At 43.5% G+C, this 17,204-nt stretch overlaps 1 protein-coding gene across 1 annotated transcript in view; it reads left to right on the forward strand.

Moving 5' to 3' along the window:
• The first annotated feature begins 2,675 nt into the window (after positions 1 to 2,675).
• The window catches only part of LMNB1 (lamin B1), a 53,277-nt gene continuing 38,748 nt past the window's right edge, over positions 2,676 to 17,204 (forward strand). The window contains exon 1 of the mRNA XM_035014028.1: positions 2,676 to 3,403. Within this exon, the coding sequence (XP_034869919.1) occupies positions 3,045 to 3,403 (359 nt within the window). The 5' untranslated portion in view covers positions 2,676 to 3,044. The remainder of the gene's footprint in view (positions 3,404 to 17,204) is intronic.

The raw sequence follows: 17,204 nt of genomic DNA on the forward strand, positions 1-17,204 counted from the left end.
TCAGAGTTTGAAGGGATGCTGGATAGTCATTCAACCTTTTGAAACATGATTTATTGTTATGCTTTCATGAGAACTGGAAACAGTATTAACTTTGCAAAGTGTATTAAATAGAAAAAATGTGGCCTAGTAAAAGACCATGTATTGATTTATTTCTTCTTGCATTTATTCAGCGATCTATTCAGTGATCGTATATATCGAGGAGATACCATTTAGCAATATTTTTCATTTTGTACTTCAGCCCTTGCTAGCCCATTTGTTTGCACTGCATGCTCCGCTCTCTGCCACCTGTCTGTCTCCCTGTACAAATTGGGTTACTGTGAGCTTTCGCTATCTCCTTCCATTCTTCCTGCCTCCCCACCCCCCATCCTAGTCGGGGTGCCTTCTGTCCAGGTATGATAGGTATCTTGTATTTTGCTGTCTCCTAAACACAATCGGAAATTGAGGGATTCTATCAAGAGAAAGCTTCATGGGCTTGAGAGTAACAGAGATCATGCCTGAAATCACCTCACATCCAGTTTGGACACTTCAAAGGTGGAAAGAAAATACTTAAAGATATTTTTTAAAAGGCTGAGGCAAAGGGGAGAGATGGCGTGAAAACCAAACCATCCAGGTAGTGGAAAGGGCCTCCAGGAGGTGGGCTTACGTTCCAGGGCTAGATTCTACCACCTTGGATCAGCGCTCACATTCCTTAGTAATTTGGATTTTCACCAGTAATTTGGATTTTCAAGACCTGCTTAAGTTATTAAAACTGTCTGAGCATTTACTTTTAAACTAACACCAGCTTCAAGATACAAGCCTTTCAAGTCTTTCTCAGCGAGGTATTTTAGGTAACAGGCCAGAAAGGAGAACCATTAATGAGATCATCTTCGCTCAGGGTGCCCAGAAATCCCTCCAGGGTGATATGCAGCCTGGTGCCCTTCACTAATTCTTATGTACACGACTTGATTAATATTTAAAGAACATCCTGGTCTTCATTTCTACCATTATTAAGGTAGCTAACCTGTCATTACTCTACAGATGGGTTCCCACTAGATTATGAGGTGGCCTTCTAGGTTATAGTTAAGGGCGAGGCTCTGGAGTTGACTTGAAACTGTCTGGGTTCAAACGTCGTCCTGTCCCTCCCGGGCCGCCTTAAGGAAATCCGTCTCTTAAATGGGCGAATTTTCAAAGGGAAATAATACAGTTCCCCCACCACAGAGCGGCCGCGTGGACGGATAAGCCGCGAAGAGCCCGGTGCAGGGCACAGTAAGTTCCAGCAAACGTTAGCCTGAAAGTGAAAACTCTTCAAAGCGATTAATGGACATTCTACTAGAATTACTGGTCAGTTACATTTTGGGGGATCTTTTTTTTTTTTTAAGATTTTATTTATTTATTTGAGAGAGAATGAGAGAGAGCACATGAGAGGGGGGAGGGTCAGAGGGAGAAGCAGACCCCCCGCCGAGCAGGGAGCCCGATGCGGGACTCGATCCCGGGACTCCAGGATCATGACCTGAGCCGAAGGCAGACGCTTAACCGACTGAGCCACCCAGGCGCCCCTAAAACAATATCTTTTTTTTTTTTTCAAAGATTTTATTTATTTATTTGAGAGAGAGAATGAGAGACAGAGAGCACGAGAGGGAGGAGGGTCAGAGGGAGGAGCAGACTCCCTGCCGAGCAGGGAGCCCGATGCGGGACTCGATCCAGGGACTCCAGGATCATGACCTGAGCCGAAGGCAGTCGCTTAACCAACTGAGCCACCCAGGCGCCCTCATTTTTTTTTTTTTTTTTTTAAGCAAGAAGTCATTTCTACTTAAATCTGCACACGTTTAGATTTTGATGCACTGGATTTTAGCGAGGCGAGACAATTTGGCAGCTTGTGCGGGTTCCTTCACACGTTACTGTCACTTGTGACCCCAAGTCAGGGTTTCTGGCCCTTCTGCGGGCTCGGTCGCTCCAAGACACGCACGCACACGTCGTTTTGAGAGCGAGGAGGTGCTGCGATGCACCCTTTTCCCTCCGAGAGAAAAATAAAGGCTTGCATCTGGCACCGGCACGCGGTGGGTTTTGAACCCCGAACACCAGAGCCCATGACGTAACTCCACAGCGCCCGGGCCTCCAGGCCCTTTTCCGAGCCGCGTCCGCCCGGGCGGGGATAAGGTTACAACGTCCGCGGCCGTCCCGGCCGCTCGGAGCTTTGCGTGCGGCTGTTACGGCCGTTTATGTTTGAATTTCCCTGAACCGCTGGGTGTGGGCGGCGGCGCGGACCCGCCCCGGAAACCCTCGGGGCTCCTTCCCGCCACTCGCAGGCCCGGCCCCTCCGGGGGTCCTCGCGGGGTGGCGGGAAGGCCCGGCCGCCGCGGGGCCCTGGGCCGCCGGGCGATCAGTCCCCGGCGCCCCACTCCGCCGCCCTCAGCGTTTCCCCAGCCACGCCCAGCCCCGCGCGCCAGGCTGACGGTTGCCCGAGGCCCCGATTTTGAATTTACAGGCCCGGCCCCCGAGCCCCGGAGCGCGCCGCCGGCTCTCCATTGGCCGGCGACGGTCACGTGGAGGTGCCGGCGCGCGCCGGCCATGTTGGAGAGTGCGGCGCCACTGCCCGCGCCACCTCCGCCCCCCGCCGCCCTGCTCCCCCCCCCCGCCCCCCCCCCCCCCCCCCCCCCCCCCCCCCCCCCCCCCCCCCCCCCCGTCGCTCCGCGCCGCCTGAGAGGAAACAAAGTGCTGCGGGCGGGAGACTCGGCGGCGGCGGCGGCGCGCGGACCTTGCTCGGCCTTCCCGGTCACCCTCGCCCCGAATCGTCCCGAGTGTGTGTGTGAGTGTGTGTGCATATTTCCTTACAAAGGGCAGCTTACGATTGATTGATTGGCAGTCTTCCCCCTTGGCCCTTTGTGCTGTAACCCGGCTCCCGCCGACCCAGGTGCTTCTCCCTTCCCACGCCGGCTTCTCCGCGGGCGCGGGTCGTCGGTTTGTGCCTTCGGTCCCCCGCTTCGCCCTCTGCAGCCCCCTCCGTGTCCCGTGCTGCCCGCGGCCTCCCCGCTCTGCTCAGCCCGCCAGTCGCCCCGCCGCCCGCCATGGCGACCGCGACCCCCGTGCCGCCGCGGTCGGGCAGCCGCGCCAGCGCCCCCGCTACGCCGCTGAGCCCCACGCGGCTGTCGCGGCTGCAGGAGAAGGAGGAGCTGCGCGAGCTCAACGACCGGCTGGCCGTGTACATCGACAAGGTGCGCAGCCTGGAGACGGAGAACAGCGCGCTGCAGCTGCAGGTGACGGAGCGTGAGGAGGTGCGCGGCCGCGAGCTCACCGGCCTCAAGGCGCTGTACGAGACCGAGCTGGCCGACGCGCGACGCGCGCTCGACGACACGGCCCGCGAGCGCGCCAAGCTGCAGATCGAGCTGGGCAAGTTCAAAGCCGAGCACGACCAGCTGGTCCTCAAGTGAGTGCCCGCCTGGCGGCCGCGTTAGCCCACATAAGAGGCGGGGGACTCCAGCTCGGGGGGCAGGAGAGCCGGGCCAGGTGCCCACGCCCTTCGGAAGGAGAATCGGGTGTTTCTTAGCGGGGACAGGGGTCGCGGAGGGGGCTCGAATTGGAGCGACGGTGCGACCGGGATGCACATTTCCGTCTCCCGGCTACCGAGCAGGACAGAGCGAAGTGCGCACCTGAGGCCGCCAAGGAGGAGCGGCCGGCTTCGGGCCTCGCACCCCGAGACTTAGAAGGGTTCTCCGGCGGGCCCCAGGTGCGGGGTGGTGGCGTCTGGGCGCGCGCCCGAGTGCGCGCTCCGGTTTCCGGCCGGACGGGAGACAAAGCGGCGGGTGGGTTTGCGGTGCAGGGATAGCCGGCCGGGGAAGATGGGCTGCCCTCCTCAAGAATGAATGAGCTCTGCGCGGGCGGAGAGAGGAAGGGGAGGGACCTGCCTCCCGCTTCCCGGTCTCCCGGGGGTGGGTCCCGCTTTGGCGCGCTCAGTCTGGGCCCTGTGACATTTTGCAATCGTTCTACGCCTGTCTTGGGCGGGGTCTGAACTGCGCGCCTCTGCCCGCCTAAGGCAAGTTGGGTGTTTAAGCTCTTTAAAAGCTTTCTTCGGGGAAGGGTGTCCTTTCTTTCTGCAAAGTCAGGCGCAGGTTCCCTTGGGTGCTTTTGTGGACCTGACGACGAAAGCTGGGTTTTTGCATGTCATGGCCACCGTTCTGTGATCCGCGGACTTCCTACCCCCCCCCCCCCAGCAGCAGTCTCCTCCCCGAGCTTGTGCACCCCTTTAATGTAGTCACTTGGGTCTTTCTGGTCCTGGCGAGACCTTTTCAGCCCCCGCGTCTGTCATTGTAATTAACGACCGGCCAGGGCAGGGGAAAGGGTTGTTGGAGTGTGAAGTGTTGTGGAGAGGTTGAGTTTGTAATTATTACACCTAAGGGGGTCTGAGCTCTGAGTCCGGAGCATGAGGATAAACTGGCAAGGCTTTGCTGAGCCTACCTTGACTTTCCGATGAGCAAAATGGCATAATTATAATCAGTACGCAACTAGTGTTGATGTCATGCTTTAGATATTTGTTAAATTTGCTTCCGGAACTCATGGTCTCCGTCCTGCATTGTCCGTTGAAATTTCTGGGTATGTTTGACTCTTGACTTTGACTCTGCCCATGAATGTCTGTCTGTATCTATGTGAATGCCCCTGTCTCAATCTCTATGATTTTGTACGTGTGCATCTTTACTTCCCCACCTTATTAATATTTCAAAAATGGTTGATAAAAAGTAAGTGCACTTGATAAAAAAATAATTGTAGATTGGCTTATAGTGAAAGACGGGTGACATTCTGCTTTTTCCAGGAGGCAATTGTGTTTAGCTCTCTCTGTTTTTATTTATTTGGGTGTTTAGTTTCATAACTCAGTAATAAGCTTATTTTTCTTGGATTTACCAACCTTTGGAGTCATCTTTTGAAGTGGGTCATTTCACTCACTCCATTGTCCATTTTTTTTGTACTGTCTAATTTTTGTATTTTTTTGTCACTGAATTTTTTCATATCCTAGATGCCATTGCATGTAATGACTTGCCATTACTGTATGTACCACTAAGAAAAAAAAATTAGAACCACCTGTGTAGGATCCATCCTGTTGGACTCATTTCTGTTTCAGAGATGTTAAATGTGACAGGTTAAGTATCTGTTATGTGCCAGTCACTGTTTTATGTGCAGAGATTACAGAGATTTTTAAATAAATTTAAATAAATTACTGATCTTATGTTGCTGAGTACAGCTGGGCGATACCCAGCAAATGGATAAAGGTCCTGTTTCATCTAATCTGAAGCATTTTGGTGCTGATGCTTTTATAATCTTTTCAAAAGTTAACTGAGTGTTTTTCACGCCATAACAAGACTGCCACCTGGCTGACTGTAGTTATAAAATGGTATGTATGGAGGGGGAGGGGGAAATGGAGGAAGGGAGTCAAAGCATACACACAGTACAAGATAAATAAGTACGAGATATGTAATGTATAACACACTGTCTATAGGTCATCATGCCATACAATATATAGGGAAGTTAAGAGGCTAAATCCTAATGGTTCTCATCACAAGGAGAATTTTTTCCCCTTTTTTCTTCTTTTTGTATCTACATGAGAAGATGGATGTTAGTTGAACCTATTGTGTTAATCATTTCTTGGTATATTTTAATCAGACCATCATGCTGTATGCCTTAAACTTACACAGCGATGTGTGTCTATTTGTCAATTAAAGTGGAAAAAATGCTATGTATGGGTTGTAAGATGCATGCTAGTTTCAGCAAGATAAAAAGTGAAGAATATGTGTATTAGAATCGATAAAATAATGTTTGTGGTATAATATTAGGTAATAACAGGTATTAGAGGAATAAAAATAAAGCATGGTGGGGCGCCTGGATGGCGCAGTTAAGTGTCTGACCCTTGGTTTTGTCTCGCATGATCTGGTAGTGAGATCTAGTCCTGCTCTGTGAAGAGTCTGCTTGGGACTCTCCTCCCTCTGCTCCTCCCCTTCACATGTGCAGGTGAGCTCTCTCTCTAAAATAAATAAATCTTTAAAAAAAAAAAGTAAAGGAGGGTGAAGGGATGGTTTGGTTAAGGAAGGCCTGTTTAGGGATTGAAAATTGAAAATAATATCCCCTGAGATATCCTTTAGTGTGCTGGGATTAAAAAATTTTTTTAAAATCTGTGTGTATATTCCTTTTCTCCGCATCAGATGCATTTTCTTTTCAAACATGCCATCAATTGCTCAAAATATGCCACGTTTTACTTCGTTTGAGGTTTCAACCCTGATATTAAAAAAAAATGTTTTTTTAGTATTTTATTTATGTATTTGAGAGAGAGAGCTTATGCATGAGGGGGAGGTAGGAGAGGGGAGGGGCAGAGGGACAAGCAGACTTCCCACTGAGTGTGAGTGAAGCTTGGGATCAGGACCTGAGCCGAAGTCAAACGCTTAACTGACTGAGCCACCCCGGTGCCCCAATCCTGATTTTTTGGGTACAGTTTTGTCCCTAAAATGGCCTTTTCATTAGTCTTGTTGACTAAAGAAGACTTTTTATTTTATTTTATTTTTTATATTTATTTATTTTTATTCTTATGTTAATCCCCATACGTTACATCATTAGTTTTAGATGAAGTGTTCCATGATTCATTGTTTGTGCACAACACCCAGTGCTCCATGCAGAATGTGCCCTCCTCAATACCCACCACCACGCTAACCCATCCTCCCACCCCCCTCCCCTCTAGAACCCTGTTTGTTTTTCAGAGTCCATCGTCTCTCATGGTTCGTCTACCCCTCCGATTTCCCCCGCTTCATTCTTCCCCTCCCGCTACCTTCTTCTTTTTTTTTTCTTAACATATATTGCATTATTTGTTTCAGAGGTACAGATCTGTGATTTAACAGTCTCACACAATTCACAGCGCTCACCGTAGCACATACCCTCCCCAGTGTCTATCACCCAGTCACCCCATCCCTCCCACCCCACCCCCCACTCCAGCAACCCTCAGTTTGTTTCCTGCAATTAAGAATTCCTCATATCAGTGAGATCATATGATACATGTCTTTCTCTGTTTGACTTATTTCGCTCAACGTAATACCCTCCAGTTCCATCCACGTCGTTGCAAATGGCAAGATCTCATTCCTTTTGATGGCTGCATAATATTCCATTGTATATATATACCACATCTTCTTTATCCATTCATCTGTCGATGGACATAAAGAAGACTTTTTAAAGATATGTAATTGTAATATCTTTTACATAACTATTCTTTTTTCCCCTGAGCCTTTCTGCACTTAAGACATGCTGTGCAGCTGACATCCTAGGAATCAACCCGATTTAGACCCAGTTTCCCCCTAGATCACATATTTTCCTTTCCTTGGTGTCTTCCCTCATTTTGTTGGAGAGCATCTTAAGTAACTTAGAAAAATTGGCAGGATGTAAACTCTGAGTCCTGTGTGTCTGAAAGTAACTGTTTTGTCTCATGATTGATTGATAGTTGGGTTAGGTATAGAATACTGGTTCAGCATTTTTTCCTCAGAACTTGGGAATTATCATATTGCTTCATTGTCTTCTAGCATCCAGTGTTGTGATCTCTGTCTGATGCCAGTCACAGTTTTTTTTTTTTTAAGATTTTATTTATTTATTTGACCGAGAGAGAGAGATAGTGGGAGCAGGAACACAAGCAGGGGGAGTGGGAGAGGGAGAAGCAAGCTCTCTGTTGAGCAGGGAGCCCAATGTGGGGCTTGATCCCAGGACCCTGGGATCATGACCTGAGCTGAAGGCAGACGCTTAACAACTGAGCCACCCAGGCGCCCCACAGTTACTTTCTTTTGGTAATTGCTTTTGCCTTTCCTCTGTGTAAGCTCTGGAATTTTCATTTATCCCGATTTTCTGAAATTGCATGGTGGTGAGCCTAGGAATGGATATTTCCATTATGCATTCTTACTGTTGCCAATAGTTTCTTTTTATTTAAAGCCTTAATCTTTATTTAGCTCTGGGAAACTTACTTTATTCCATACTTTCTGTGCTTTGTTTTCTTTGTTCTCTGGTGGAGATGTTGAACACTTCTGTCTCATAATTTTTTTTCCATTCTCAGAAATTATTTTGACTCTTCCGTAGCTCAGTAGTGACATTGTAAAGGCTGAAGTCATACTTTTAATTCCAAGAAATCTTTTTGTACAGGTATTTCTCTTTCATTCACTCTGTTTCTGTTTTAAGGATGCATTATTTTCTTTATTCTGTCTGAGGATAATACTTAGGATTTTCTTTTTTTTTTTAATTCTTTTCTGTTTACTGGATTATCTCTTTTTCCCTCCCTGGTCACTTGTTCCTTTTGTTTGGTTTAGTTTTTTTTGCAAGTGATTTTTGTCATGTGCATGATCCTTGATTGTCACCATTTATAAATGAATGGGTGAGCATCACTGCTTTAGTTGTTCAGGTAGCTCCTTCCCTGCCTTTTCTGATGCAAGGACAAATTAGGACCTCTATGTATGAATGGGCTGTGCCCTTGGCTAACTTGTGGAAAGCCTGTAGTTAGGGTAAGATAAGCTGAGGAGGATCAGGTGCAAAGCTGTTCCATGAGTTAATGGCCCCATTTTGAGTCTCCCGCACTTTCCCCTGTAGTCCTTCTATGCATGTTTTGTGATATGTACTTTTATATACTCTTCATCTTCTAGAAATTTTTTGGAATGTCTGCTGATGATCCCTTCCCAATTCACTTTGATGCTATAGGTTTATTTCATGTGGCATACTTAACTGCCTTTTTATTAGGGTATAGTGGGGCGGCTAATGCCTATATGTAGAAATCTTGCAAATCGTTTAATTTTGACCAATAATTGAAGTATAATTTGTAAGATGTAAAGGAAGAAATTTTTTGTCTGTTTGGGTCCATTTAACTCTTTTGTTTGATAATTACTTTCTGTTTTTAGTTTTTTATTTAGAGTCTTTGTAATTAGTGTATCATGTAGGTGGGTTAAGAAAATTATACATTCCAGGAGCGCCTGGGTGGCTCATTCCCTTAAGTGTCTGCCTTTGGCTCAGGTCATGATCTCAGGCTCCTGGGATTGAGCACCACCTAGGGCTCCCTGCTCAGTGGGGAGTCTGCTTGTCCCTTTCTCTGTGCACCCCCTCATGCTCTCTCTCTCTTGTTTTTTCTCTCTCAAATAAATAAAATCTTAAAAAAAAAATACAGATTCTAAAATTACTTGGTCCCTTTTTGGTTCCTCAGCACACACTGTACCTCAAAGACAGAAGAATTCGTGGAGACGTTTGGTCCTGCTGGAGAGAATTTGATAATAGCTTCCATACACTTGGTCTATCACAGAAAAACATCTCAGATCTAAGATATAGCTACTCTGATTCAGTCCAAACCTGTTTATATTGATTGGAAACTTTTTTGGGCAACAATTTCTAAGAATGATGATGAGTGCTATCAGTCAACACTTTAAACAAAAAGGGAAGATTGACATTCAGTATTAACTAATTATACAGGGAAGCTAGATAAAAGAGAATTCAATTTGTTGGTAGGTAGTTCAGTAACTAATTTTGTGGGTACAATTTTTTTTTTCGGTGTTACAGGTTCCCAGTTTTTTGTGTAAATCCTTAAGGCCAGGTGTGTTCTGAAAGTAAAAACACTTTGAATTTTAAAGAAGGTAATGTGCATGTACTGTATAGGATATCCCCAGTGGGGTCTGGGGGGTAGCACTCCATTGTGAAACAGGTATTTCTGCAAGGCAAGATATTAATAGTTATAGTAAGTGGAGAAAGATGACTAAAAATAGCCTCATGTCCATTTAGGTCAGGTTTTATCAGCAAATGAATTAATGAAAATTTTAGGTTTTAGAAACTCTGGAAGTGCATATAGGAGAATATGGATTTGTGCTTTTATTTTTTTTTAAAGATATTATTTATTTATATATTTTAGAGGGAGAGCACATGAGTGGGAGTGGTGGGAGGGGCAGACTGGGAGGGAGGGAGAGAGCTTGATCCCATGACCCCGAGATCGTGATCTCGGCCAAAAACAAAAGCTGGACACTCAACTGATTGGCCACCCAGGTGTCCCTGGATTTGTGTTTTTAAACTGATTGCTTTTTATTAAGTTCACTGGATTCATCAAGTTCTAGAAGTTGTCTTTTATTCCTCATTTGTTTTGTGGTAGATTTTAAAGCTTGAAAAGGTGCAAAATTAACTCTAAAGTAAAGTTTCTCTTTTGGAGAGTTATGAATTAATTAGAAAAGTGGTGATGGGGGCTTACTGGTATATAACATAATGGATGCTGTAGGGTTGTTTAAGATGCTGAGCCAGTTTTACTGTCCATTTAAAAAAACTAAAAAGAATGTCTCATGAAATAGTTTCATGTTTTATAGGTATTAGGCCTCAAAGCCACTGTTTTCAAATTAATCTTTGAGATAATGTACAAAATCTGATGATTTAAAGCATAATTTCTTGCCTTTTCAAAACAAATGGTGCTTCTTTTTAAGTATAATTAAATGAAAATAAAAGTTTATTTTTTGTCCAAAGAGTATAATGTTGACTGTGTTTCTTCATGGTATATATACACCTGAAGATTTGTTGACTTTCTGTCTCCAGTCCCAAGCACCATTGCTTTGAGGAAGATGGATTTGCGGTTGAGGGATTAAGTCTATTTGTATATTTCTTTGGGCAAAATAACATTCTTTTGATTTTGCTCTGTTATTACATTTGGGTTTGCGTGTTTTCATTTAAAAGTGCATACTGGTACTTACTTGCTGCTAACAAATATATTTGGGACGCTGTCAGTCACAATAGCATGAGATTGGGTTGTATCAAGCAGGAGGACTACATGAAGTTGCAGCTTATTTTTTGTGACTTGGGGCAGGTACTTTAATTCTTTGAGTCTGCATTTCCTCGTCTGTATAATTAGGATTAGGAGTGAGTAGTAGTTTTCAGAGTCTCAGGAAGAATTAAGAAACTTAAACCATTTTTTAGCCTGTTATTTACTTGTGTCATAATAATGGATGAATTTTTACCCAGCAGTATTTGTATAAAATATTGCTAATATTTTAGCAAGGAATACTGCTAAAATTGTAGCCATTTTAAAGAGTACTGAAATGTAAATATAAAATAATTTTTCCTATTACTTTCCTAGTGGGGAGGGAGGGGCATTGGAATTTACTATATATTTGGACTTAGTACATGCATATACTTCCTTTGTTGGCTTTCTACATATTTTAGTCACTGATGGAATTAAATTTAGGAAATGTCATAGGGTAAACAACTCTGTAGGCTTGTTTTAACATTCTTGTTCAGTTTTCAAACCTAAAATACTAAATGCTAATCTGCTTTAGGGAATTTTTCTTTGTACATAGGATGATTAGTTGGAAAACAGAAACCTTCATGTTTTACTTGTCTTTTGTTCATGTCCTTATTTTGCTCTGGTAGAAACAAGTTGACAGTAACACCTGGCCTTAATACAAGAGCTATAAACTTGCATGCTAAAGTTAATTTTCAGGGGAATAAATGGAAGGATGAAACCCCTAGAATTGGTGTTAAAGTCTAGGAAGCAAATCCTAAGTAATTAAACTGTCATAACACTTCCTTTCTGTGCTTTCAAAGGATGTTTGGTAGAGCAAGATACCTGTTGGAGTTGTTGGAATTTAATCCCTAGGTTTAATCCCTTCAACTAGATAATCTTTTAGTGTACCCAGATTTAAGAAAGTAAACATGGAATAAAAGATAAAGCGTTATAAAAATATGCTGCTGATTCTTTTTTTTCCCCCTTTGCGCAGTCTGTTAATATTTGTTCTTTAATTTGTCCAGATGACATCACCTCTGGTATGTCTGAGTTAGAGATCTTTAGAATTTTATATCATAAGTGTAGGTCTGTTTTCATTCACAAATAGTGAGATTGAGGCTGAGGCGTCAAGTGAGTGATGGGAGCCTAACTGAAGTTCCCAGTTATTACTGGGATCTAAGGAAGTTTCCTAATCAGGGTTTTTAACTTCTTTTTTTCACTGTACTTCTGTGGGAAGGGGATTGTGTGTTGGCTGTTATATTTGGGGAAATTTAAAAAAATGAGCTTTTTTATTATACAAAAATTATGTTTTATGGAAAATTAGAAAAGACAGGTTTGCACCAAGAGGAAAATTAAAATCACCCTTAGTTCCGTAAAAAAGCTCTGAAGTTTTCCGGTTAATATCCATATTATTAACAAAAAATGTTTTTTTTTAACAAAATCATTCTTTTTTTTTAAAGATTTTATTTATTTGAGACAGAGAGAATGAGAGAGAGAGAGCACATGAGAGGGGGGAGGGTCAGAGGCAGAAGCAGGCTCCCTGCCGAGCAGGGAGCCTGATGCGGGACTCGATCCAGGGACTCCAGGATCATGACCTGAGCCGAAGGCAGTCGCTTAACCAACTGAGCCACCCAGGCGCCCCTTAACAAAATCATTCCTGATAAATACTGATATGTAACCTTTTTTCATGCAGCACTATTTTGTGAATATCTTTACATGTCAGTAAATGTACTGTACTATCATTTAACACATTTTAAAGATACATTGGTAACTTTATTGGTCACTTAGCTTACAGTGATCAAGGATGTATGCTTCACAGTTGACTATATATCTACCCAATTTCTCAGAGGCCATTAGAGCACCACGATGATCCTCTTCTCTCTTGCTGACAGTATAACAGGTTTTTTCTTTTGGTTAACTTAATGGTTAAATGTTAACTAGTTTACTGGTTAAATGTTAACCACTGGGTAAAGTAATTACCATTTTGCCAATTCTTGATGCCATCAGCAGCAGATGAGGGTCCATTTCCTGTTTAGAGGAATTTAATTTTAATTTTGGAAATTTTTTCTAGTTCTTGATTTTTTTTTTTTTTAAGAGAGGGGTAGGGTGGGAGAAAGAGAGAGAATCCCAAGCAGGTTCCACACCTAGCACAGAGACTGACATGGGGCTTGATCTCAGGACCTGGAGATCATGACTTGAGCCGAAATCGAGAGACGTACCCTTAACCAACAGCCACCCAGATGTCCCAAGTTCTTGATCATTTTTATATCATAATGCTAATGTTGTTGGCATAAAGGGGTCAAACAATCAAAACTCACGTTATAATCTTAGGTTTTTGCTGATATTTTTGGTGTAGGCCTAGATGATAAATACTGTTTTCCTTAGCTAATCTGTTTACTTGGTCCTTTTACATTTTAACTGTTTGCCTTCACTGCATTTGGATTTACTGAACACAGAATTAGAACCCTTTTGCTGCTAGAAGAGGTCTTGGATCGTGCAATCTAACCAACTCATTTTGTGGATACAGAAATTGAGACCTACGGAGATTAAAGTACTTGTGCAAGATACAGGACAGAAAGTGCTAACATTGACTTCGTGCTTGCCGTGTTCGCCAGGCACGATGCTAGATGCTTCATGGACACTGTCTTTTAAGCCTTATGATAGCCCTGTTTGATGAGTGAGGAAACTTGAGGTTCAGAGAACTTAGCAGATAAATGGTAGAGCTAGAATAAGTCCTAGCTCTGTCTTCTAGCATTGCCAGAGAGTTTATACATGGATCATTTCAATTTTTTTTTAAAGTAAGCTCTGTGCTCAACATGGGCCTTGAACTCATGACCTGGAGATCGAGAGTCACGTGCTGCACCAACTGAGCCAGCCAGGTGCCCCCCTGTGCCATTTCATGTAATCCCTACATCAGTGCTGTTCTATGGTTTACCAACCTGAAGCAGGCTCACCACGCACTGTCATTGCATTGGGACTTGAACCCTTACATGGGACAGCTGATTTTCAGGTCTGTTTGGTTATTTTTGCAAATGGTACTGGATGTGCATTTTTCTCAGTGATAGTTCATAGTCCCCAGGAGGTAATTTTGGATTTGTCAGTAGAGTGCAGAAATGGAAACAGCTGTTTGAAATACTAATGGACAGCTTCACTTGCTAATAAGGAAAGGGTGAAGATGAATTACTGAAGATGAATTTACCTTTTCTTAAAAAGCTACTTTCTTTCTTTACTCTCTGCCTTAATAGTAATTTTAAGAGGAATTAAAAGCTCTAAGTCTTTAATACTCATGAAAGAACTGATTTTTTAAAATTTAAATTTAAAAAAGTTTTTTTTTGAGAAATGTTCTTTTCATTTTTTATTCAGCACACATTTGTGGAATGGTACTATATGCCAGGCCTTGACCCAGATGCTGGGAATAGATGGGACACTCAGTCCTTGTTATCAAGTTGCTCACAGTCTTGTGGGCAAGGCAGAAAACAAAGACTGTGCTATTGTGATAATGTAAATGCAGGACGTTAGTACAGTGTAATAAGTGTTATGATGGTAGGTATCCACATGGTGCTGTGGAGGAAAAGACTACCACTTAAGGCAAACTGGGAGCCTTTTGAAGTTTTGAAAGATATCCCAAGGGGACTGGGGAGGCATTGAAGTCTGAGCTAAGTGTTGGGAGCTAAGTAAGTACGAGTTGGCTGGAAAACATTAGGAGAGGGTGTTTTCCTGAATGGCAAGTAGTTTCATCTAATTAGAGCAATATATATGTATGTATGTGGTAGAGGACAGTTGAATTTTAAGAAATGAGGAGCTTCAAGAAAAAAGTGACATGAATGGATGAATGGTCTGGCCATTCTGTGGAGGAAACAAAGAATAGAGGTAAAACGTCCATAAGGACACTTGGGAAGTTATGAGGTGGCTCCTGAATTCAGGCAGGCAGTGGGAAAGGACAGAAAGTGCATTTAAGAGATGCTAAGCCTGGGAGATTGGGGAGAAGAGTCTAGGCTGACTCTGCTTCTCTGCTTGGGTGCCTGGGGAAGTATTGCTCTTAGAGCTTGATGGATAAGGAACTGGTTTAGAGGACCTACTCAGGGTTAGTGGTGAATTAGTGTTGCTTGTTGGACTCCTAGGTGGAGATCTTAGCTGGCAATCTAGAGTACTTTCCTGGAGCTCTGAGAAGAGACTTTGATTGGAGGTATAGTTTTAGGAGCATGGGTGATATTTGCGGATAAAGACAAAAGAGAAGGGGGCAAAGACATGGAAAACATCTACATGGGAGGACTAGGTAGAGAGAGGAAAAACCCACAGTGGAGATGGTAAGTAATAGAGAAGTAGAACAAGGTTGAGTCATAGGACGAGGAGATTTCTGAAGGAATGCTAGTGTAGTTTTGGTATGATAAGGCCTAAAAGTATCTATTAACTTTGGTGGCTGGAAGGTTATTGTTGATTGTGAGGAGTGCCTAATGCTAGTAAAGGGAGGTAGGATCAAAGGAAGTGGGATAATTAAGGAAGGAGTGGGAAGAAAGAGATTGTGAGATTACTTGTACAAGAATGTTGGCTCTGAAGAGGAGACATTCTTAGAGGTTTATTCAAAGTAGATTCTCAGTTGAACTTTATATCATAAAACATTGGGTAGGGGGCCAGAGCACTTATCCGTCTGATAATGCACTTCACCTCTTTTGCTTAAAACATTTTAGTAGCTTCTAGGATAAAGACTGAAACCCTCAGTATTACCCAATTGCAGGGTGACCATGTAAGTTAGTATCCAAATAGGGATACTTATGTGTGAAAGAGGAAGCCATAAATTATGCTGGGACAACTGGCATGAATGGAAATTGTCCTGGGCAAACTGGGACATAGTGGTCATCCTACCTCAAAGTTCTTCTCTGCATGAGCTGGCTCCTTTCTGATTCCAGCTTCATCTCTCACTATACTTGGTCTTGCTCTCTCCCCTCACTGTGAAGTCCTTTATTCAACCCTGTTTACCATGCTCCCTCTTAATAGCAACTTCGCAAAAGCGCTTTCCTTTGTTTGGACTTCTCTCATCCTTGGGTTAATTTCTCATCTCTCAGATGTCCACTATACCCATTTTTTAGGGAAGTCTTCCCTGACTATCAGATGTTTTTAATATGAGCCTTGAAAAACAAACTAACCAACCTAGGACTACCCAGCAGTGTTTATGTGTGTACATAATTTAAGGACTCTTATCAGTTCTCCCAAGGCTTCTCATGAGAAAAGGTTACCTTCATTTATTTTCACTGCTCGTTTGGTATTTATTTCTGTATCTAAATGACATTATTGACTTTGTGCTATGGAAGATGGGGAATTGAGTTCTTCATTCTATTATCCATAATATATTTTCTTCCTGTTATCCTCCTAGTACATTACATTTTAGTTTAGATTGCTTTAGATCAGCTTTTGGTTTTTTTAAAGTATTCATTCAGTGTGTTGCTACAAATCCTTCTTTAACACCAGTTAGCTCAAATGTGGCTTTTAAATACAGAAATGATATTATCGTAATTGCAGGTTGTACTGATTTATATATGACTTTATATCTAGTAAAGGGGAACCAGAATATCAGGAGTAGAGTTCAGAGGTAAAGAAAGCCTTCAGTTCCACTTTCAACTCTTATTTTGTTATTTTGTTTTATTTTAAAGATTTTTTAATTTTTTCATTTGAGAGAGAGGGGGCACGAGTGAGAGGATGGGGGGTGGGGAGGGGCAGAGGCAGAGGGAGAAGCAGGCTCCCCACTGAACAGGGAGCCCGATAGAGGGCTGGATCCCAGGACCCTGGGATCATGACCTGACCCGAAGGCAGACGCTTAACGGACTGAGCCACCCAGGGGCCCCCTACTATTTTTTATTTTTTAATTGAAGTACACTTGACGTACAATCTTACATTAGTTTCAGGTGTATGACATAGCGATTTCACAGCTCTGTACATAATGCTGTGTTCACTGCAAGTGTAGCTACCATCTGTTACCGTATAACTCTATTTTACTACCATTGTACACTCTTACAATACCAGTGCTGTATTCCCTATACTGTACCTTTCATCTCTGACTCATTCATTGCGTGACTGGGAGCCTGTATCCCCTTTCCCCTCAGCCATTTTGTCCATCCCCCCCATGCCCCACCCCTCTGGCAACCTTCAGTTTGTTCTCCATATTTATGGGTCTGTTTCTGCTTTTCAACTTTATTTTAAGAACATCAAAAGTGAGTGCCTGCTCCTGGGGTTCCCTCTCCCAGAGAGGTGCATTCCCTTTGCTTTTCTAGTTGGTGGTCTGTTCAGAGCTCTCCGTCTGTCTGTTGTCTCAGTTCCTGCAAGCCAGCATGCCTGCTCCTGTGCACTTAGAAGCATCTCTCGAGGTAGTTGTAGCCACACTACACTCCTTACCAGGGTTGTCCAAGTCATCTCCTGAGGTACTAATTATTAATTATTTATGTTATTGCTGGTGTTGTGGCTAGAAAACTGCATAGGTTTTGAGAGGGTT

This window comes from Mirounga leonina, unplaced genomic scaffold (assembly GCF_011800145.1).
Source record: "Mirounga leonina isolate KUSES-001 unplaced genomic scaffold, KU_Mleo_1.0 Mir_168, whole genome shotgun sequence".
Lineage (NCBI taxonomy): Eukaryota > Metazoa > Chordata > Mammalia > Carnivora > Phocidae > Mirounga > Mirounga leonina.